The sequence below is a fragment of the Muntiacus reevesi genome, chromosome 6 (genome assembly GCF_963930625.1).
Source record: "Muntiacus reevesi chromosome 6, mMunRee1.1, whole genome shotgun sequence".
NCBI lineage: Eukaryota > Metazoa > Chordata > Mammalia > Artiodactyla > Cervidae > Muntiacus > Muntiacus reevesi.
In genome coordinates, this window is record NC_089254.1 from 101,209,809 (window position 1) to 101,233,102 (window position 23,294).

Consider the following 23,294-nt stretch of genomic DNA (forward strand, 5'->3'; position numbering starts at 1 on the left):
TCCCTTGCTGCTTTTAGTATTTTTCTTTGTGTTTGATCTTTGTTAATTTGATTAATATGTGTCTTGGGGTGTTTCACATTGGGTTTATCCTGTTTGAGACTGTCTGGGTTTCTTGGACTTGGGTGGCTATTTCCTTCCCGATTTTAGGGAAGTTTTCAGCTATTATCTCCTCGAGTATTTTCTCATGGCCTTTCTTTTTTCTTCTTCTTCTGGGACTCCTATGATTCGAATGTTGGGGCGTTTCACATTGTCCGAGAGGTCCCTGAGGTTGTCCTCATTTCTTTTGATTCTTTTTTCTTTTTTTCCACTCTGCTTCATTTATTTCCACCATTTTATCTTCTACCTCACTTATCCTATCTTCTGTCTCCGTTATTCTACTCTTGGTTCCCTCCAGAGTGTTTTTGATTTCATTTATTCCACTATTCATTTTTAATTGACTCATTTTTATTTCTTCTAAGTCTTTATTAAACATTTCTTGCATTTTTTCAATCTTTGTCTCCAGGCTATTTATCTGTAACTCCATTTTGTTTTCAAGATTTTGGATCTTTTTTATTATCATTATTTGAAATTCTTTTTCAGGTAGATTCCCTATCTCCTCCTCTTTTGTTTGACTTGGTGGGCACTTTTCATGTTCCTTTACCTGTTGGGTATTTCTCTGCCTTTTCATCTTGTTTAGATTGCTGTGTCTGGAATGGGCTTTCTGTATTCTGGAGGTCTGTGGTTCCTTTTTATTGTGGAGGTTTTACCCAGTGTGTGGGGTTAGACGATTGACTTGTCAAGATTTCCTGGTTAGGGAAGCTTGCGTCGGTGTTCTGGTGGGTGGAACTTGATTTCTTCTCTTTGGAGAGCAATGGAGTGCCCAGTAATGGGTTTTGAGATGGGTCTGTGTGTTAGGTGCGACCTTGGGCAGTCTGTATGTTGACGTTCAGGGCTATGTTCCTGCGTTGCTGGAGAATTTGCGTGGTATGAATTGCTCTAAAACTTATTGGCTCTTGGGTGGTGGTTGGTTTCAGTGTAGGTATGGAGGCTTGTGGATGGTCTCTTATTACTTAAAGTTCCATTTAGTCAGGAGTTTTCTGGTGTTCTCAGGTTTTGGGCTTAAGTCTCTTGCCTCTGGATTTCAGTTTTATTCTTCCAGTAGTCTCAGGACTTCTCTAACTATACAGCACTGATAATAAAACTTCTAGGTTAATGGTGAAAAGATTCTCCCCTGTTAGGGAAACCCAGAGAGGTTCACAGAGTTACATGAAGAAGAGGAGAGGGAGGAGGGAGATAGAGATGAGCATGAGGAGAAAAAGGGGGACTCAAGACGAGAGAGACAGATCTATGCAGTTGTCTGTTCCCAGAGTGTTCTCCGTAGCCCAGACACCCACAAAGATTCACAGGATTGGATTAGGAAGAGAAGGGGAAAGGAGGAAATAGAGGTGTTCTGAGGTAGAAAACAGAGAGTCAAGATTGGGAGAGAATAATCAACACAGTCCTGAATAAAAATGGGAACTGTATATTGGATTCTTAAATGTTCACAATTTATATCATATACTGAAAAACAAAAATTAAAAATCTAGAGTAGAGGTTAGACTCTTAAAAATACTATATTAAAAACAAAAACCAAAACACACAAAAAAATTTTAGAAATATATATGAAGTTCGGTTTAAAAATAGGGCTTCTCCTTCTTTTTTTTTGGTAAGGTTATAGTGTATTGAAAATGAAAATTAAAGAGTAGTAGAGGAGTACTAGAGGACTTTAAAAGAAATGAGAGAAAAAGAAAAATGGAAAATAGAAGAGAAAAAGGAAAAAAAAAAGAAGAAGAAAGAGAATAGAAAAAGAAAAAAAATTTTTTTCCCTAATTAAAAAAATCATAAAAAGCTATGAAAATGAAAGTTAAGGAGTAATGGGGGAGTAACAGGGAATTTTAAAGGAAAATAAAAGCAAAAAAAAGAAAATAGAAAAAATAAAAAATAATTTTTTTTTTCTTACTTAAAAAAAAAAAAGTAACAATATATCTAGGAATTTCTCTGGAGCTGTTGCGGTCAGTGTGGGTTCGGCTCGGTTTCAGATAGCTCCTCGTTCCAGCTTACACTTCTGGATATCTACAGGCCCCTTCCGGTGTAGTCAGTGTTTTCTACACGGATTTTAATCTATTGCACCAGTCCCTTCTGAAGCGGTTCCCTTTGTTTATTTGGCTTCTGTTTGCCGGTCTCTTCAGGGCCTCATTTCCGCCCTGACACAGGCGGGCGGAGTTGGACTCTTATTCAGGTAGCTAGTTCCGTAGCGCTGCGGGGAGGGGCTGGCGCTGCTCAGGCTCCCAGCTGTTCTATATGGAGCGCGCCCCGCGCTGCGTGCGGTTCCAGCCCTTGGGTGTTCCGCCAAAGGTCGGAACAGAAAGCTGCGCCTGCTCTTTGTGCCTTCCCCGTCAGAGCCGTCCAGGCAGCCAGGGGCTTGATGCTTGACTGGCGCACTCTCCCCGGGTGCGGCGCGCCCACTCCCTTCCGCGGTCCCAGTCTCAGTTTCCGCCCGCGCCGGTCAGGTGCCTGCGCTCTGTGTCTCACCGCGACCCTCCCAGCGGATGTCGACCATCCAGAATCTCGGTCCCTTTGTTCTGCGAACGGCTGGCAATGTGTTCGGGCCGGTTAATTTTCTCTCTCTTTTGCTCTCCCACAGTTCAAGCTGGGAACTCACAAAAGCTCCCTCCCATTGTCCTCAGGGCACTCAGGCCCCGACCCTGCCCCAAGCAATGCCGCCCGCTCCTCTCCGTTCCGCCCCCACTTGCTGGTGGCGGATGTGGGTGTCTGGGGTACTTATCTGCTGGGAGTTGCTTTTAGGCTCGTAATCTGTGGGTTTTATTTATTGTTTATCTCCCAGTCAGGTTGCCTTCCGAGATTCAAACATTTCCCCCAGGCCCGCCAGTGCGAGGGTTTCCCGGTGTCTGGAAACGTCCCTTATTAAGACTCCCTTCCCGGGATGGATCTCCGTCCTTAGCTCTTTTGTCTCACTTTTTATCTTTTATATTTTGTCCTACCTGCTTTCGAAGACAATGGGCTGCTTTTCTGGGCGCCTGATGACCTCAGCTAGCGATCAGAAGTTGTTTTGTGAAGTTTGCTCTGCGTTCAGTTATTCTTTTGATGAATTTGTAGGAGAGAAAGTGGTCTCCCCGTCCTACTCCTCTGCCATCTTGGCTCCTCCCTCAGAATTGTTCATCTTAACCAGGAATGCTAAACAGGGGCTGCCTCACTGGAGCTGCAGAGTCTTTGTGTGGTAAACCTTTTAGATAAATTTAACTGAAAACCTCTGCAAAAGGACTGACCTTTGTGTTCATTAAAGAATAGATTATGGAAAACAGCTCTGCATTCACCTAGGTCATCAAATGTCAACAGGCCGCAAGGCCAGAAGATAATGGATAAGACTCTCACAAAGAAGTTGCAGAAAACACCCTGGTTTCTTGAAGGATAAACTGATGTAATACTAAACTGTCTTCCCCTTAAAAAAATGTACTAACAGAATATAAAAGCTACGGTAAAAAAAAATAAAGATTGGCCAGACTCTACTACACACACCCAGTCTGGTCTCTCTCTCTCACTCTCTCTCTCTCTTTGTCGCTGACTCCGTTCATCCTGAGGGTAGCCCTGGATCCTGCTGAGGCTGGACCCCAGCAAGTGGCGCCACGAACAGGGAACCCGAAGGTAATTCCCCCCCGCCCATTGTTCAGTCTTCAGGACAGCTAGGACGCCACTAGGGCGCTACAGGCCCCCCTGCATAAGATAGGTAGGGTGAGGAAAGTGGGTAGGCTTCAGGTTTCTTCTTTAGGACCCCACTAGGGCGCTAAGGCCCCCTGCATAAGAAAGGTAGGGTAAGGAAGGTGCGTAGGTTTAAGGTTTCTTCTTTTCTAAGATTAAGATCCTCTCCTTTTTCTTCTTCTAATTGGTAACAAAAATGGGTAACAGTGAGTTAAACAAAGGACAGCTTTTTATTGGGGTTACATTGCAGCTATTAAATAAAAGAAGTATTAAAGTAAAAAAGGCTAGTGTTCCATCATTTTTCACATTTGAACAGGAGCAATATCCTTATTTTCCAGAAGAGAGCAGTTCTCCTGGGATCCCTTACCCTCCTGCTCTCCACCCCGGTGCTCTTTCCAATGAGATCTCTTGCTTTGTCAGTACATGCGTCTCCTCGGACAGTTCATTTATAAGAGCCCAGTTACGGGCCCTGGAAGGGGTCCCCCTTCCTGCAACTGGTGGGGACTCTTCTTCCCTGAGACTGACATCCTGACCACTCGGGGTACTCAGAGGCCAGCTTGCCTGCCAATGGACCAGACCCAGCAGCCGCAACTGGGACCCTTTTGTCCCTGGTGTCCTCCTGATGTAGACAACTGGCCAGAGTGCCCCGACTAGTAAGGAACAAGAGACTTTATTGACCTCTCTCCCCTTCCCTCTCTCTGTACTCTCCTTACCCCTTCCTATCCTTCCTATTTTTCTTGTCCCCCGGTCCTGGACGCAGGAATTTGGTCAAAGGGCCTCAGCTTGAGCTGAGGATTGGAGACTGATCACCTCTTCTTGGCAGAGAACTCGAATTCCAGTATGGCCGAGTTCCAGCCCTCCCTTCTCTGGAAGCCCAGGGGAAAGTCCCGAAATGCCTGGGTGTCTGCAGGTGGCAGGAGACGTCTGTAAGGCCACCCCTTTTGCCCCCCTTTCCCTTCTCCTCCTCCTCCTTCTTTTCCTCCTCTTAAAATCTTTGAAGACATCTGAAGTTCTGTGTTTCTATAGAACTGAGAGACTCTATTCTTGTATTTAAGGGAGTGTCTGATGAGGGCTGCCAGGTTTATATGTGTGTGTTTTAACTCTGTGTTCTGTGTTGTGATTTTGGATGGGCATTTTGCTTTTTGTTAGAACTTGATTTTCTTTCCCTGTGCCTTTGAGACCAGCCAGGGCTCTCAGGAACACGTATCTAGACCATCTCTAACTCCTGAGACTGAGGGAAAAGGGAAAAAGCCTTTAAAAATCTTTATTTATTTCAACTTTTTTATAAACTAGTAAATTTTATATTGTAATATCTAATTCATGACCAAACTTAAAAAATGAAGCTAAATCTTGCACTGTGTCTGTCTAAATATGTCTTGGTATGTCTTTGTCTCTGGGTAATATTTTTTAGGCTACTTTGTAAAAGAGGTCTAATTAATTGGCTTTGAAAAAAAAAAGGTAAGCACTTACAAATCAAATAATTCTAAATTAAACAATAAATTCCAGGTTCAGGTAAACTGGAAAATATTCAGTATTAAATACCTGATACTAATGTTTGTTTGTTGACCTATATAATATAGACATGTCTTAGAGTAATTAACATCAAGTAAAATATTTTCATTCTGCCTAGGTTTATTATAAATTAAATATTGTTATATTGTAATATCTGTTACAAGTTTGTCAGCAAGGAAAGTACCTCAAGTATAGAAACTTCAAAAAAAATGAAAACGAGATAGGAGCTTTTAGATAAACTATTAAAAATCATCATACTTAAAAATGTCTCTCTAAAACAGTCCCTTTACATTTTGGTAACCTGAATTTCTAGGGTTGTGCTAAATTAAGTGACTGATTTATTGAATAGCTAGATCATTTAAAAAAAAAAAAGATTCTGAAACATTCATTATTGAACACTAATTTCCTCTTACAGAGAAACTAGAGACTTTGGATTATTAATGAATAATGTTTGATGCCGTCCTGAGATGTTCGCTAAAATGCTTTTTAGAAATATTCACTGGTATTTATGTTCACCAATCTGTAGAATGATAATATAAAGGTCAATTCTTGGTTGCTTAAGGAAAGTAAGATGTGTGTGTTCAGTAAAGAAGGTATGAGGAATGAAGTTACATTTTATGAAGGAAAAAGGAAGTAGGCCTGACTTACAGTTGGCTGTTTAAGGATGGGAGAGCAAAGTAATGGGCACAGAAAGTGTAAAAAGGTTTTATAGAAACTAGACCCCAAGGAAAGAGTTTTGTGTATAAATAAAAGTTTTCTTGAGACGTTGAATTGCCTTTGATAATGGATTTTAAGTTTCTTTACCTCTGAAGTGATCTGTTCTATGTTTACCTTTAAAATATACTTTTTCACTTTGGCTAAGTAAATATATTATTTCACAGTGATCTATATGATTCTCCCTGACAGAGTACTATAAATCCTTTTGATATTTATTGACAAAACTGCCTAAATAGCTTGACTTCTGGCTGATTTGGGATGCTTCAGAGGGCCCCTGAGACATCCCAAAGAGCTATTAAACTACCTGAGTTCATTTGACATGTTAAATTGCATGGGAAATATTGTTGGAGGAGTGATAAATCTTCTCAGGTTATATTGTATGGTTGATGTTACTTATATAGATATCCTAGAAAATATGTGAAATTCATAAAAATCTGATGTGTCCTGGTAAAATGTTGTCAGTTATAATTTTTAGTTATCATGTTAAAGTGTTACAAGTCACAGCAATGACCAGGCTACTTTGTTAAGTACAGTTTAATTAGATTTTAAACATGCCTTGTATGGTTTCACACCCATGCCTTTAAAAAAAATACTGCTAGTTCTTCAAGATTTATAAAAAAGACTTTTCTAAGATTAATTGATAAATTTTGTTTGTTTGCTATCTGGTAAATTGGTAACAGACTAGAATTTAGTCTACTCTCTATGTTAAGAAAACAAGATTTTCTTAAAATAAATCTTTCAATAACAGATTATAAATTTCTTTGCCTTTAAGTGATTTATATTTGTTTTTAAAATCTTTTGTTACTTTAGTAAAGTAAATAAGTGCTATTTAAGATCATGGTACGTGTGAAAGCTCATTTTGCTTCTACAAAAAATAACCTGTCACTGTTAGACTTGTGCTATCCTAATGTCCTTAAAACATGGCAACCGTCTACCCCTAAATCGAAAAATTAAAAATGGGTGAACAATAGCTGAAAATCAAAGAGTCAGGGCTATGGAAAATCCAAGACGTCCACTTGGCTTTTCCCAGCTAGCTCCCTGACAAACCTCATTTTTATTTGATGAGTTAAAGCCTTCCCTGGCTACAGGGTTAACGCCTCCATAATAAAAAAGCACTGAATATTAAGTTTTGTAAATTGTTAAACTAAGTTTCTAGTTTTGTTAATTAAGGTTTAATGTTTAGTAAGACTCACTTCTGAGATAGTTCCTTGTTATGTTATATTGCTAACAGATTCAATTAAGTTATTTTAAAAAGACACTCTAAGTTTGTTTCTAAAGCTGATCTCAGTAATCTATCTTTGGATGAAGATCAGATGCCTCATGACCTGCAACCAAGACATCCTGTGCGGGCAACTCAACAAGCCTCCATACCCACATGGGGACAAATTAAGTCGCTTTGCCATCAAGCAAATAGCTTGTCTACAGGGATCTTCAGCCTCCCCTAAAAGGTTTTTATAGCTATGCTTGCTTCACTTTCTTGCCAGGTAAATGCTACCTCTTCTACATCAGAAAAATACCGGGCATATTTTCCTGACCCCTCACCTTCCAAGTAGTTACTTGGAACAATGACCCTACACGGGTCAACACAAACCAGCCTCAGTCTCTTGGGAAGATCCTATATTTCCTATGATAAAGATCCTTATCCCATTAATCTTAACTATACTTTTAGGGGATTAACAGATGACCTTCCCTTTGCTTTAACTTCCCAAGAAATCTTATCACTCCCTCTAAGGAGGGGTGTGTCGGAGCCTCCAAGAAAGCAATTTTGACAGATTCTCCAGCATCAAAATATTCAGATAAAACAGGAGATTGGCTGGTTTGGATATTACAGGCCCGGATGCCCAGGGTCCTTGACCCCTATAGATCCTTGTTCCTCAACGCTCCCCCCAAATATCCAAATTGTGTTGATGTTGCTCCGTCAGATGTCATATGGAAAACTACAGACAACCGCCTTGGATACCCAGTATGGAAATCCTGTACTTATAATTCAAACATAGATTATAGAATGCTGGGAGGCGGAAACTATTCGGTACAAAACTGGAGGAATCCAAACCCAAGTCAGGATCCAGGATCTGTTCCTGACTATGTCAATAGGTTTAGCAATTGGAAAGATGATTCCGTCCCTTGGCTGTTGGCAGCCAGCAGATGGCATATAATCAATTTGTTCCCCCCATGTTGTCCTATACAACTAAGGGCAAAACCTTTTGGCAACCAGAAATTTCGAGAGCCCTTGCTGCCAGCTCTGTTGTTACTCTATCTCGGCCAGCGAACGATTCCACCGATTCTGTGCTGGCTTGTTTACCCTCCCCTTAGGTTTTTTTTTGTTCACTAATAACTCTATTAGGTGAAATACAGATGAACTATTCAGGTGGACCTAGTATATAGTCTACTGTGAACAATGCATGCTCTCGTCCTGCCTAACCTCTCAATATAATATTTGTTCCTTTGTGGCGCCGCGACGCCCACGTTACCATATGGTACCCGTCACAGTGAGTACCGATTGGTATGACAATTACGGTCTAGCCGTTCTGCAACAACTGCAAGATTTAATGCGATCCCGACGGTTTGTAGAACTATTTATCTTAGGGATTTCAGCTTTAATAACCGCAATTACCTGTCACTGTGGCAGCGATATCATTGACTCAACAGGTACATACTGCTCAATATGTCAATGATATGTCAAAAAATGTTTCTTTAGCTCTAGCTATGCAAGAGATTATAGATAGGAAATTAGAATTAAAAGTAGACGCCCTAGAAGAAGCGGTCATGCATATTGGAACTGAATTACAAGCCTTAAAAGTAAAGTTAGCATTATCCTGTCACTCCGACTTTCAGTGGATTTTGTAACACCCCTAAAAGCAAATGCTACAGATTATAATTGGGAAAAGATTAAAAATAATATTTCAAGTGTATGGAATAGCTCCAGCATTAGTTTAGATCTTGGAAATCTTCACGGTCAGATAAAAACCTTAGAACAATCCCGACTGGATTTTACTGCTGCAGGGGCTGCTAATGATTTTTTTCATACCTTTTCTAACTTTATTACTGGAAAAAATATCCTATCAACTATCCTCAGTTAGGCTACTGTGGCAGCCCAAATCCTACTTCTCATTATAATCCTTCCTTGCATTGTCAGAATTCTGCGGCAGAACACTCAGAAGCTCGCGACTGAGATCCATGTGGCTGCCTTAAAAAATAAATAAGGAGGAGATGCTGGGAGTCAGCACATGGGATCCCACCCATGACAAGGTCGTGAGAAGACCTGACAAGCAAGGCAGATCAGGACTTCAGGGATTTCGAAAACCTGCCCCGGCGCTCACCTTAAAGATGATCTCTGTCTTTCTGATGCTTGCTATATTAGACTACTCCCTAATTTCTGTGACACAGGTAGAAGGCCTTCCCTGATCTCTCTCCAAACAGAATCAACTTAGAACTTTAATCAATATGTCCGCTGGATGGTGGTATCCTATAAGATTATCCAGGATGAAAGGGGTGCTTCAATTTAGACCCCTTTGCTGGCATTCTAGCCTGCATGGCAAATGCGTACTAATGCACATGACTGCTCACAACACCTTAATCATAAACAGCATAAAGAACCTGATCACACAAAAGGCCCTAATAGGCACAGAGCCCTTTGGGAGGTGAGGAAGCCCTATTAGAGAACACAAAAATATTATTCTAAAAGTGGTTAGAGTTAAAGATTTAGAAAAATAAGAGTTTAGAATTGTTCATCTTAACCAGGAATGCTAAACAGGGGCTGCCTCACCAGAGCTGCAGAGTCTTTGTGTGGTAAATCTTTTAAATAAATTTAACTGAAAACTTCAGCAAAAGGACTGACCTTTGTGTTCATTAAAGAATAGATTACGGAAAACAGTTTTGCATTCACCTAGGTCGTAAAATGTCAATAGGCCCCAAGGCCAGAAGATAATGTATAAGACTCTCACAAAGAAGTTGCAGAAAACACCCTGGTTTCCTGAAGGATAAGCCAATGTAATATTAAACTATCTTCCCCTTAAAAATGTACTAACTTAGAATATAAAAGCTACGGTAAAAAAAATAAAGATTGTCCAGACTCTACTACACACCCCCAGTCTGGTCTCTCTCTCTCCCTCTCTCTCTTTTTCTCGCTGACGGCATTCATCCTGAGGGTACCCCTGGATCGTGTGGAGGCTGGACCCCAGCAGAAAAGCTTAATGTTTAATATGTTTTGGTTATGGGACTTGCCCAGCGATCCAGTGGTTCAGACTCCACTTTCCAATATAGGGGGTGGGAGTTCCATCCCTGGTTGGGGAAATAAGACCTCTTATGACTCACATATGACAGAAGTAACAAATTCAATAAAAGATTTAAAAAATGGTCCACATAAAAGAATCTTAAAAAAATAAAATGTGTTGGTTAGTGTATGTAATATTATCTTGTTCATATGTTATTAGAAAAAGATTTTATATAGATAACACAGCTGTTGCTTCTGCGGGGGGTGTGTGTGTGTGTGAAGAACTTGATAACCGTGATTACCTCTAAGGTGTTTGGGAATGGAGCATACCCTTTATCTGCTGTGGTTCTTTTTTTAAATATAGTTTTTATTTTCTTTTGCTTTTATTGAGATATAACTGACACATAGCGGTATATAAGTTTAGGGTGTGCAGCATAATGATTTGATTTATATATGTCATCAAATGATTATCACAGTAAATTTAGTGAACACCCATCATCTCATATAGATGCAAAATTAAAGAAATAGAAAAAAATTTTTTCTATGTGATGAGAACAGTTAGGATTTACTCTATGAACAACCTTCATGTATAAGGTATAGCATGTTTATTATCTTTATCATATTGTATGTTATATCTCTAGAACTTACTTGTGTTATAACTAGAAGTTTGTACCTTGTGACTGCCTTCATCCAATTTGCCCTCTTCTCATACCTGGCCTCTGGTAACCACAAATCTGATCTCTTTTTCTATGAGTTTGTTTTTGAAGTATAAGTGATCTGTAACGTTATGGTAGTTTTCTGTTATATAACATAGTGGTTTGAAGAAGAGCTACAGTATTTAGGGGGGGAGCTTGCCACCTAGCTTCCCGGGTGGTGCTAGCAGTAAAGAACCCGCCTGCCAATGCAGGAGACTTAAGAGATGTGGGTTTGATCCCTGGGTCAGGAAGATCATCTGGAGGAGGGCATGGTAACCCACTCCAGTACCCTTGTGTGGAGAATTCCATGGACAGAGGAGCTGGGTGGGATACAGTCCACAGGGCTGCAAAGAGTTGGACACGACTGAAGCCACTTATCACACACACACGCCTACATTCAAAATAATCACCTTGATAAATCTAGTTGTCATCTGTTACTGTACAAAGATATTACATAATTATTGACTATATTCCTCATGCTGTGCATTTCATACCTGCGGCTCATTTATTTTGTAACTAAAAGCTTGTATCTCTCAATATCCCTCACCTATTCCCCCACATACCCCCTCTCCCCTCTGGCAACCACCTGTTTGTTCTCTGTATCTATGACTCTTTTTTGGTTATATTTGTTTGTTTGTTTTGTTTTTTAAATTCCTCATATAAGTGAAATCATACAATATTTGCCTTTCTTGTCTAATTTATTTTAGTTAGTATAATACCCTCTAGGTCCATCCATGTTATTGAAAATGACAAGATCTCATTCTATTTTATGGCTGAGTAAGGCAATGGCTACCCACTCTAGTATTCTTGCCTGGAGAATCCCATGGACAGAAGAGCCTGGCAGGCTACAGTCCAGGGGTCACAAAGAGTCGGACACTACTGAGCGATTGAACTGACTGAGTGTGCAAAATTCCCTCCTACCAGAGTGCAATCTCCTTCTTGTAGAAAATGACTCTTATTTTCTTATCTTAGTTCGGTCCTCACTTCCCTAGAAAAGACTTTCCTAATCTCCAGACTATACTAAATCCTACTCCTGATACACCTATACTAAATACCTGTGCTTCTTAGACCTTATCCAGGTTGTAATTTTACATTCATTTGTATAATCATTTGATTTACATTATTCTTTCTCATAGGTTTGTATGCTCTGAGTGTAAAATCTGTCTCCTTTTTGCTCACCATTGAGTCTGTTTCATTTCTGGCATGTAGTATCTTAATGAATACATAAGTGTATGTTGAATAAACACGTATATAGTGAATGTTCAAGAAATGTCTGTTGAATTAGTGAGTAAATAAGTCTTTTGTCACTAGTATAAACCTATTTGGCAGAGAACCAAATGCAATCAGGTTTCGGAAAGAAAGAACATGCAGAAGCCTATACCAGGAAGACAATGAGATAAGACAGATGGGAATTTCTGAATACTTCAGAGCAGAAACCAGATGTAAATTGGGGTTAGTTGAGTTCTTGATCTCATACCAGGAAGCAACTGAGCTTTGGGAAGCCAAGTGGGAAATGGACGCTGAGGGTGGTCAGGCAAGTTGCATCTCAAGTGCTGAGTTCAAGGTCTCTTTTGTGAGTTTGTTCTCAAATTTTAACTAATTTCTACTTATAGCAATCTCAGTCTTTATGGTGAAGTACTATATTTATTAATATTTTTACCATATTTTTCTTAAGGACTAATGAGAATATTTTGGTGTTGGTCTAACAGAAGGGATTCAAACAAAGGTGGTTTTCCAGGGTCAGAAAGCAGAAGCAGCCCCACCATCACCAATGTATCTACCATTCGGGAGCAAGGTTGCCTGAAGAATGGAAACGAAGAAGAACATAAGGGTCCATTTAAAAAACTGGGAAATGAAAGATGGTGACCAGCATGGGTCCAACCAAGTCATGTGAAGGTGAGGACCCTCAGGCCTTTCCTCCCACCTGGGAGAACACAGAAACTGGCCTATGAAAGTCAGAATATTCTCACTGGGCACATAGTTTGTGACACACACTAGGAGATGGAGATGATACTGTGGTCAGTAAGTCTAGGGAGAGCAGAAGGCAGGAAACTATAGTATCAGATGGATTTATCTAGGTGCTGAGTTGGCTGCAAATTAAGTGCAAGGGAACAGAAAGGAAGAAGCAATTATTTCTAATCTGGGTATCAGAGAAGAACTTGCAGAGGTTAACACTAAAACTTAACTTAGGAAAAATGTGCATTGCAATGTGAAGCTGTCATAATCCACAGCATGAAGGTGTAAGTGTGGAAGGCTTAGTTTGAGAAAGAGAGAATGTTCATTGTGAGGGAAGCTTGTTAACAAGACATATCCATAGTGGTAGCTCTACAGAGCAGGGCCAGGTTTTAAGTGCTTTTGGCTGGTATGATAATGAGTTTGGATTGTAGTCTCCAGTTTGTAGGAAAAGGTTTTTAAGAAATGTCATGTAGGAAACACTGAGGTTTCCTCCTCAAAGTCTATTTGCTGCCCCACCTCCCTTATCCTTTCTAACCCAATTCCAATTTTATTCAGATAATCCACCTCTGCCCTATGAGATTCAGGGGGCTATGAAGCTAGTTCCAGTTCCAAGGTTAGATAAGAATTAACTCAAGCTAAGCATGCTAATACATACCCTTTGCACTGCAATGACATTTGTGTCATTTGTGGGTTATAAATAATATAATACTTCATTGTCTAGCATATGCAATAATCATACACAAGTCAGCATTGTCATTATTACTAGTGGCATATAAGTCCATTTCTGTCAAATGGAGGAAAAAATTTCTGCAGTAATTCCAGTTTCCCACATGAACCTGTATGCAGGTGAGGAAGCAACAGTTAGAACTGGACATGGAACAGACTGGTTCCAAATAGGAAAAGGAGTACGTCAAGGCTGTATATTGTCACCCTGCTTATTTAACTTCTTTGCAGAGTACATCATGAGAAATGCTGGACTGGAGGAAGCACAAGCTGGAATCAAGATTGCCAGAAGTTTCAATAACCTCAGATATGCAGATGACACCACCCTTATGGCAGAAAGTGAAGAAGAACTAAAGAGCCTCTTGATGAAAGTGAAAGAGGAGAGTGAAAAAGTTGGCTTAAAGCTCAACATTCAGAAAACTAAGATCATGGCATCTGGTCCCATCACTTCATGGCAAATAGATGGGGAAACAGTGGAAAGAGTGGCTGACTTTATTTTTTGGGCTCCAAAATCACTGCAGATGGTGATTGCAGCAATGAAATTAAAAGACGCTTACCCCTTGGAGGGGAAGTTATAGCCAACCTAGACAGCATATTAAAAAGCAGAGACATTACTTTGTCAACAGAGGTCCATCTAGTCAAGTCTATGGTTTTTCCAGTAGTCATGTATGGATGTGAGAGTTGGATTATAAAGAAAGCTGAGCACCAAAGAATTGATGATTTTGAACTGTGGTGTTGAAGACTCTTGAGAGTCCCTTGAACTACAAGGAGATCCAACCAGTCCATCCTAAAGGAAATCAGTCCTGGGTGTTTATTGGAAGGACTGATGCTGAAGCTGAAACTCCAATACTTTGGCCACCTGATGTGAATAGCTGACTCGTTGGAAAAGACCCTGATGCTGGGAAAGATTGAGGGCAGGAGGAGAAGGGGAAGACAGAGGATGAGATGGTTGGATGGCATCACCAACTCAATGGACATGGGTTTGGGTAAACTCTAGGAGTTGGTGATGGACAGGGAGGCCTGACGTGCTGCGGTTCATGGGGTTGCAGAGTCGGACACGACTGAGTGACTGAACTGAACTGAACACGTACTATCCAACTATGGGCTAGCATTAATAGTCACTGGCCTCTTGCTTCGATTATTTTCGGTTGTGAGTTAAACTTAATGTGGTCCCATGTATTCTTTCCCTAAAGGGCCTCAAGGATTTGGAAAGGATTAGGCATACTCTAATTTAGGAAGAAAGATGGATGAATCCACCTATGTGCATCTACTGGTATGAGTCACTGGGAAGGTTAATTAAGTCAATGAAATGATCCAGAACAGGTGTCTATGGCTGTTTTAAGAACAAGTGCTTTTATGGCCATGAAAACGCATGGCTCAGCTCTCCAACTGCAGGGAGCGGGTATGCAGTTGACAGACGGCCCCAGCTGATGTGTTCCAGAATCCTCGGCGCCAAGGTCACACTGCCCAGGAGCTTCTGCTGGCCAGTGATTTAATTAGGGTGGGGATACTAAGGAGAGGGGCTTCCCAGGTGGCTCAGATAAAAAATCTGCCTGATACAACTTAGCAACTGAGTGTGCACACTAAGGAGACGTGGGATGTATTTGGTGGGTGACTTTTGCTCAAGGACTCTCCAGGGGCCTTGACAAAACTTTCTGAGACCTGCACTGCAATGTAAGTCATTTCTTCTTTCACGCTCTCCTTCACTGAGGTTGCAATGACATCACAGTCTGATGGCCCTTCCAGTCTCCTCTGGCTCCCTATTTTCTCTCACAAGTGTTTCCATGAATAAACCTTAATAAACCTCCAGCATACCTGACCTTATCTGGCTTCTGCCTCTTGGAGGACCCAGGCTAATAGAAGTGGTTGTATCTCCTAACATTAAAATGCTCAAATGTATTTATTAAAATTGTGTTGTATTCTGAGTAAAGGGCAAAGTCATTAGCTTGAGGGTATTTATGAAAGACTCATCCACATTTTTCTTTCTTTAGTTCATGTAGGATAACTTCTATTCAAATTACAGGGCTTCCCTGGTGGCTCAAAGGTAAAGAATCTGCCTGTCAATGCAGGAGACTCACATTCAATCTGTGGGTCGAGAAGATCTCCTAGAGGAGGAAATGGCTACCCACTCTGATATTCTTGCTTGGAAAATCCCATGGACAGAGGAGCTTGGTGGGTTATAGTTCATAGGGTTGCTCAGACTGAGCGACTTAAGTATGCACGCATTTAAATTATAGCATGGTCTATTTCCAAGGGCAAGTTTCTTCCTGCATATTTATTTAAAGCAATGAAACTGGAGTTTGCTGGCCATCTTGACAGGTGGCCAGCCTGACCTCAAGAGTTATAAAGGTTTTCATATCCTCTTTTGGTCTACTTGTGAAATTAATATGGGCTTATATTGGCTTCTGTTTAAATCACAGAGACTTCACAGATAACAGGAGTGGGCATAGGTACAGGCTGCTATATTGTTGATGAGGAGAGGAGGGTCTTCTCCCTATTTCTTTGGGTCCTCTTCTTAACTTGAATGTTTTTATACTGCAACCTTGATCATTTTGCCTTCCTTCCCACCCTGTCAGCACTGTCTCAGTTCTCAAATTATTCTAAATGATTTTGGAAATCTGTGAAAGTGTATCTTATGTCCAAATTTAGGCAGTTCATGCAAGGAAATGTTTAATACCTTTAAGAACAGATTTCTTAAATAATTATATGAGTTCCTATATAGTGCAGATGAATGGACTTAACTTTCTGATGGCCCTCAGGTGTATATTCTTGTATTAACACAATCCTTGACTGCTGACACTGTCATCACTGGTCAATGCATACCTTATTTGTATTTCACTCATTTATTTATTTCTGATATAATGAGACCTATGAAGCCAACCACCTAACATGACATTAGAACACTGGAAATAACTTATACTGCCTAAGCTTTCCTTTCAAAGAAATGCTTCTCTTTATGGCATTTAAATCACAAGAATCCAAATAAGTGACATTTCTATAACTCTCTGGAATTAGAAGTGGAATTGTGTTTGTGTAGCTAGATGTCTGAGAAGTTGAGGATCAGCCCACCCCTTCTCAACAGCACTTGGAAGACCAACTCCAATCATGTGGGTCAGTGAAAGAAATCTGTTTCAAAATGGAAGCTAAGCAGGGGTCCAAAACCTTTGGAGGAGTACAGAACAGAGGCATGAACGAGTCCTGAAGGTGTTACTTTTGTCAGCAAGGTGGCGCTACTGGTAAAGAACCCATCTGTCAAGGCAGGAGATGTAAGATTCGATCCCTGGGTCTAGGAGATTCCCTGGAGGAGGCATGGAAACCCACGCCGGTATTCTTTCCTGGAGAATTCCGTGGACAGAGGAGCCTGGCGGGCTATATAGTCCACAGGGTCGCAAAGAGTCAGACACGGCTGAAGGGACAGCACGCACTCACGGCAGTGTTTGATTACTTACTGTCCTGTTAAGTATGTACATTAGGGAGGTTGTGACCTTGAGTGGGGTTTAGGGACTAGGTAAATCAGAGAGTGATAGTATTAAGAGGAAATATGAAGAAGGATTTCCAATACATGCAGCTGCTGAAGACTGGCAGTAAGGTCAGTACTCTAATTAGAGTGCTCCAGTTGGCCTCGGAAGGTGGACGGTAGAAGAAAGTAAATGATGTAGAAGGAAGAACCACCAGGAGACTAGGCATAGCAGTAGACAGAAACCTGGGAGCCCGAAGATGTCCACTGGATGGTTGACTGTTTCTCTCAATGCAGGGATCCAGTCGTCATGTGTGGATATAATAGTTGGACCATAAAGCAAGCCGAATGCTTTTGAACTGTGGTGTTGGAGAAGACTCTTGAGAGTCCCTTGGACTGCAAGGAGATCTAACCAGTCCATCCTAAAGGAGATCAGTCCTGGGTATTCATTGGAAGGACTAATGCTGATGCTGAAAGCTCCAATACTTTGGCCACCTGATGCAAAGAGCTGACTCATTTGAAAAGACCCTGATGCTGGGAAAGATTGAAGGTGGGAGGACAAGGGGACAAAAGAGGATGAAATGGTTGGATGGTATCACCAACTCAATGGAACTGAGTTTGAGTAAACTCTGGGAGTTGGTGATGGACAGGGAAGCCTGGCGTGCTGCAGTCCATGGGAGCAACTGAACTGAACTGAACAGGGAAAAATCAGCTGAAAGTCAATTGTAATGTTGAGGCAACAAGGCAAAGAACATGCCAAAGAGACTGACAGATGCATAGAAATCCTCTGATATCATCTGGTCTCATATACAACTAAAACTTATCAAAACTATCAAACGATAGCTCAGGAAAGCTTACATCGTGGTCTTGAAACGCTCCTAGATTAAGAGACAAACATCATGTACCTTCTTGGGAAAGAACACTTGTTGGCGATTCTCATGAACACCCTGTTAAACATTCATTCACTTAACAGATACTTAAGCAGCAGACTCTGGTGAGTCAGAGACAAACTTTGTTTTCTGTGGAACACCTGTAGAAACAGGGAAGGGGAAGTGTGTCTGAATAGTTGGAGGGTATTTAGTGTGGTTAGAACTAGAGAGTGATGGGCAGATATGATAAGCCTGGACACCTTGGGTGGATCCAGGTACTTGAGGGCCTTATAAGCCATTTTAAGGGTTTTGATTGGATTCTATCTTAGTTAATATGTAGCCATGGAAGGATTTTTATTTGAGTTTATTACAAATTTCTCAGAGTAATACATGCACAAGGTAAAAAATTAAATAGTACAGAAGGACTTAAAATGAAAAACACAGTTTCCCACTCCACCCTTTTAATACTAGTCCCATACCCTATAGGTGATGCATTTAACAATTTCTATTTTTAGATATTCTGTTAACTAACTTCCTAACATTAAATAATATGTTTGAACAATAATTTCTTGACTTATTAACTTTAGACAATCTTTAATAATTCCCCATTACAAAAGATAAGGATTTAACTTACACTATTCCCACTTTTCATCTGCCTATCCTTTCCCAATTTTTTGATAGATGTCACTTTTAATGCTTCTATTGGTTTAATTTATAATTTTGAACAGTAACTAATCCTTTAGTCCTTGTCCCAGTAACTGTAGACTTCTCACCCCCATTTTGAATAGACAAGTAATTCTACTCTTCTCTCCACCACTCTTCCCTCAATGAATTCTCAACTTCTTTCTGCTTTCTTTTTCCTTTTATAAGATAGGTTACTTTCAGTTTCATTTCTGGATAAAAGATTAGGCCTCTCATGTTTTGTTTATAGGCTGATCAGAGCACTGAATACCAATAAACAGTATTTACATTATTTTGGCTTTGTAAATACTGTTTACTGAGAGTTGGTGGCTCAGCAGTAAAGAATCTGCCTGCCAATGGAGGAGACCTGGGTTTGATCCCAGGGTTGGGAAGATCCCCTGGAGAAGGAAATGGAAACCCTCTCCAATATTCTTGCCTGGGAAATCCCATGGACAGAGGGGCCTGGTGGGCTACAGTCCATGGGGTCACAAAGAGTTGGCCATGACTTATGGACTAAACAACAAAGTAGAAGCTATGATATTTTCTTCCAAACATATTCAATGTCATGATTCCTATGTCACTTGAAATGAAATATACCTACCGCCAATGACAAATCCAGTCTCTTCTTACATTCCGTGAGTAATTTTTGTTATCATTATCTCATAACTGGACTTGAATTAGACATATTTTTGCTTTGTTTTCCTTTGTGTTTATTAAAGACTGCATCTCCTCCATTTCTCAAACATTCCAACTTCTCAAGGATAATGTCTATGGCACAGAATCAGAGTCTGAGACCAGGTACTCTCATCTGAAATGGGTCTCCTGGATAATGGTCACTCTGGAGTGAGCCTTCCTGTTGGATAATGGTCACTCTGGAGTGAGCCTTCCTGTTGGATAATGGTCACTCTGGAGTGAGACATCTTGGGTGAGGTTCACTGTCTTCTGGCTTCCATTTCTTCCTCTTTCCCGATTTTCATCTTCATTTTGCTGCAGAATTTCCTTAGCAGGTGAGAGAGAACTTCCTTTCCAAGTGCAAAGAAGGTAGATGTTCTGAAAACTTGCATGTCAGAAAACTTCGTTTGGCTTGCTGTGGAATTTTGGGTACAGAGATTTTCCATGTGTGAAGACATTCCTCTATTGGTCTATATCATTGTGTTGCTGGTGAAAAATCTCCCAATCTAGTTCTCATCCCTTTTTAGTTGAGCTAATCATGATGACCTAACTTTAACTTTTCTCTTGGCACCTCTAATATCTTTGCTTCATCCTTAATATTCCAAAATTTCAGAAGATTGTGTCCAGATGTAGGTTGTATGGGGGTCTTCTCAATTTGGCGATTTAAGTTATTTCTGTTCAACTGTTTTTCTTTTTCTTCACAACATTTTCTATGTTCTCTCTTCTAGAAACTCCTAACAGATACTGATTGTCTATCTCTCCCCCCTGCCCTTTATATTTCCTATTTCTTTTTGCTCCACATCTGGGAAGATTCCCTCAATCTTGTCTTAGAGTCTGTCTACTAAATATTTTTGGCAGTCTTATCTCAGTTTAAGGGTTCTTATTTTCAAGGTTTTCCCTTTCTTTGTAGCATCCTGTTTTTAATCTTACAGATGCACCTCACATCTCTCCAAAGATACAGATATTTTAAGTCATTTTTCCCATGCTAACTCTGTTTCCCCCAGAATTTGTTATATTTTTCAAATCTCTTGAATCCATGCTGCTTTCCTGGTCCCTTCCCCAACCACTCCCCCTAAGGCTCAATGTCTTGGGAATTCTGAGCCGATCATTTTCACTGAAGAATCAATATGAGTTTTTTATATAGTTGCTTGGGCTCCCTGTGGTCTGTCTGCTTCTGCAGGATGTCTTTCTGTGACTGAAAGCACTTGGTTACTTGAGTAAGGATCTTGGCTGTCAGTAGAGAATTAGCTAATAGGTTAGGGGCTAGTTTATTTCCATAAAAGAGAAATTTACTTTGGAGCACCAATTCCTACCTCTCCTCAAGCAGTTTATCTGATTCCTTTACACAAACACCATCAACAGAACAACCACAATAACAACAGACTTGAAACCAGTGGTAGGTTGCCTGTGTTCTGTGCACAGAGGTTGGGGTAGAATGGGGGGGGAATCAATTTCACAACTGACATAATTCTTTAGTCAATAGACTTTTCAGGTACCCAAGTCTCTTGGGGTTTTGTGTCCAGATCAGCTTATATTCTGCCTGCAAGGAGCTGTACTCTTTCATTATTGTGTCTTCCACTTTCTCTCTTTCAGGAATGTGTTGAGATCTTCTTCACTTACAATCAAATTCCTTCAGTTTTCTTTGCTGAGATGAGTCAATTCTCTTTCATGTTTCTTGACTTCAGTTTCAGTGGGGCCTGGGGAGGGAGGGAAGTAAACTTACATGTTCAGTGCATCATCTTAAATTCAAAGTCCCGCCGGAAGCTTTTAGACGGGGCGGTGACATGGACAACGTGACATTTGTAAAAGGTCCCCAGGGCTATACCGCTGAGACTGGATTAAAGAGGGTAAGAATCAACATAAAAATAATTCTAAATGACTGAGCATCTAATTTTCTTTCTGAGAACATAGCAAGGTCTGGGACACTTGGGAGTCAAGATGCCTTCCCACAATAGCCTGTTGATGAAAATCCAATAAGCTAGCAGAACACTTTCATGGTGCCCTAGGGAGGACCGAAACCCGACGACCCCAGAACCCAGATGACTGGGCTGATACTAAAGGGATCGTGCCAGCACTGTCCACTGGGAAGCACTCCACTGGGAGCCGACCTCAGTCTTCCCTTGGACTGGCATTTGGGGCTTATGGGGGGTAAGTACAGGCACCCAAAGTGCTGGCAAGTGAGGACATAAAGGTCCTTCTATTTGCTGCTTCATTTCTTCATTTACTCATTTCTGTGCTGTTCAAAGCACTGTAGTTACTAACCCTCATTCTGTAATCAGAATGCCTGGGTTCAAATCCCAAATCTATCACTTAACTCGCAATAAAGGCTTAGGCAATTTACTCAATCTCCATGAGGTTCAGTTCACTCATTTGTAAAAGGGGGGTTGTGAGTTTCCATTCCATAAGACTACTGTGAGGATTAAATGAAGCCACCTGTCCTTGGCACATAAACAACAGCCCACTATTTAATAGCAGTTATTTTAACTGCTGAATGAATATTCAGCATCTATGTTTGAAGAACCTACATGATAGATATTTGAGAAGTAAGGGAAAACAATTCTGGCATTGAGAAATGACACAATGAAAGAATCCAAAGAAAAACACTGTCTACATCAAATCCTATTGTCTATGCCTCCACCCAAATCCTAATAAAGCAAATAAAACAGTGTCTTAAAGCAACTAAATCAAAAGACATAGGAAGGAAAACTGGCTGGAAGCACACAGCTTTTATCCTGGAGCCCCAGTTCTACCTGAAACTACAAAGAATTTGGAGGTTCTCCATAAAGATTGGAAGAAAAGTTAAGACAATCTCTGAATGCACTTAACTAAATAAAATCTGGGTCAGCCACATCCAGTTATCTTGTTCCAGAGTAAAGATTTCTATTTGTGCACAGACTTTGTCGAGCAAACAGCGACAGGAATCTGTGTCACTACAGAAACACAAATACCACCACTCAGCCGGCTGCTCCTTGTTTGCTAAGCACAAACATCCTCATGGTCTCGTTCTGGCTTTTCAAGTGATTTCCACGCTTAATCAAAGAAGGGATTGTACCGGAGAGATGGAATGGAAGGAGACCGAACCCTAAGCAGCTTCGAAAAACCCCACCGTGAATACAGAGGCCTGCCTTTAGAGTACAGGGCAGTGTACCAGAATCCTTTTGGAGTCTGCGTAGAGGGCAGGGTGGGACAGGATTAATTCACTGCATTGTAAATATGCCACTGCAAAGTGCAGCCCTGGTCTAAACTGATGGGAGTTAATTCGATACGAACAGTGGCCACTCGCATGGTCTCAGCACCTACTAACTGCCAAGTATTGTCACTTTCAGAGGTACTAAAATTTAATCCTCACAATAGTCCTATGAAATAGATCCCACTTTGTAGAAGAGGACACTGAGTCATAGAGAAGTTGAGGAGCTTGCCCAAAGTCACATAACTGACTGGTCAAAGTCCCAGGACTTGGTGCAGGGGGTCAACTAGGAGAGACGATGACCCTAACTCTTGGGCTGCGGGCAGAGGGCGGGCCAGCACGAAAGAAGAGCGCCCCTCAGGGCATGCCTGGGGTCCACGCCCCTAAGAATTACCAGTCTAGGTCTTCACGCAACCCCGTGAGGCAGGGATCTTTACCCTCACCCCACACACAACGAAACGGGAGTTCAGAGACAAAACGACTTTCCCAAGAGCTAAGCCTTGTTAGATGGGCTCTTCAAATGGCACTAGATGGCTTTTCAAAGCTTTTGGAAAACTACCCAAGACACAAAATATGAGTTCTCAGGGAGCTGTCTGAATATCATGATCAATTAGTGTTTCCATTGAGTTCTATGGTCAGGTTTGGGGGAAAATGATAAAAAAAAAATCAAGCCCCAGGGAGTCCTCAGCGTGAATACCTATAGCCGGTGATAGTGACCCGTAGGAGCAGAGGCCAAATCTCTCAGCACTGGCCAAGCACAGTGTCAGGAGGGACTCTGATAGCCAAGAGCAGAGGAACGAGCTCATAAATGGAAGGCCATGCTCCTGAGGATTTCTGATTCCACTTTATGTTCTTAACCCACCCTGGAGATGCTACT

The 23,294-nt window shown here is 41.0% G+C and overlaps 1 protein-coding gene across 6 annotated transcripts in view; it reads right to left on the reverse strand.

Annotated features, from left to right (window-relative positions):
- Nucleotides 1-18,224: 18,224 nt before the first annotated feature.
- The window catches only part of TCAF1 (TRPM8 channel associated factor 1), a 47,043-nt gene continuing 41,973 nt past the window's right edge, over nt 18,225-23,294 (reverse strand). For 5 of the 6 annotated variants that reach the window (XR_010663683.1, XR_010663684.1, XR_010663685.1 and 2 more), the window contains 2 exons: nt 19,442-20,927; nt 18,225-19,407 (listed from right to left, as the gene is read on the reverse strand). Coding sequence is in view for 1 of the 6 variants with exons in the window: in XM_065939283.1 (XP_065795355.1) it covers nt 20,918-20,927 (10 nt within the window). In the remaining 5 variants the exon portion in view is untranslated. Of the gene's footprint in view, nt 20,928-23,294 lie in introns of all 6 variants that reach the window. The other variant, XM_065939283.1, reaches the window with a different exon arrangement.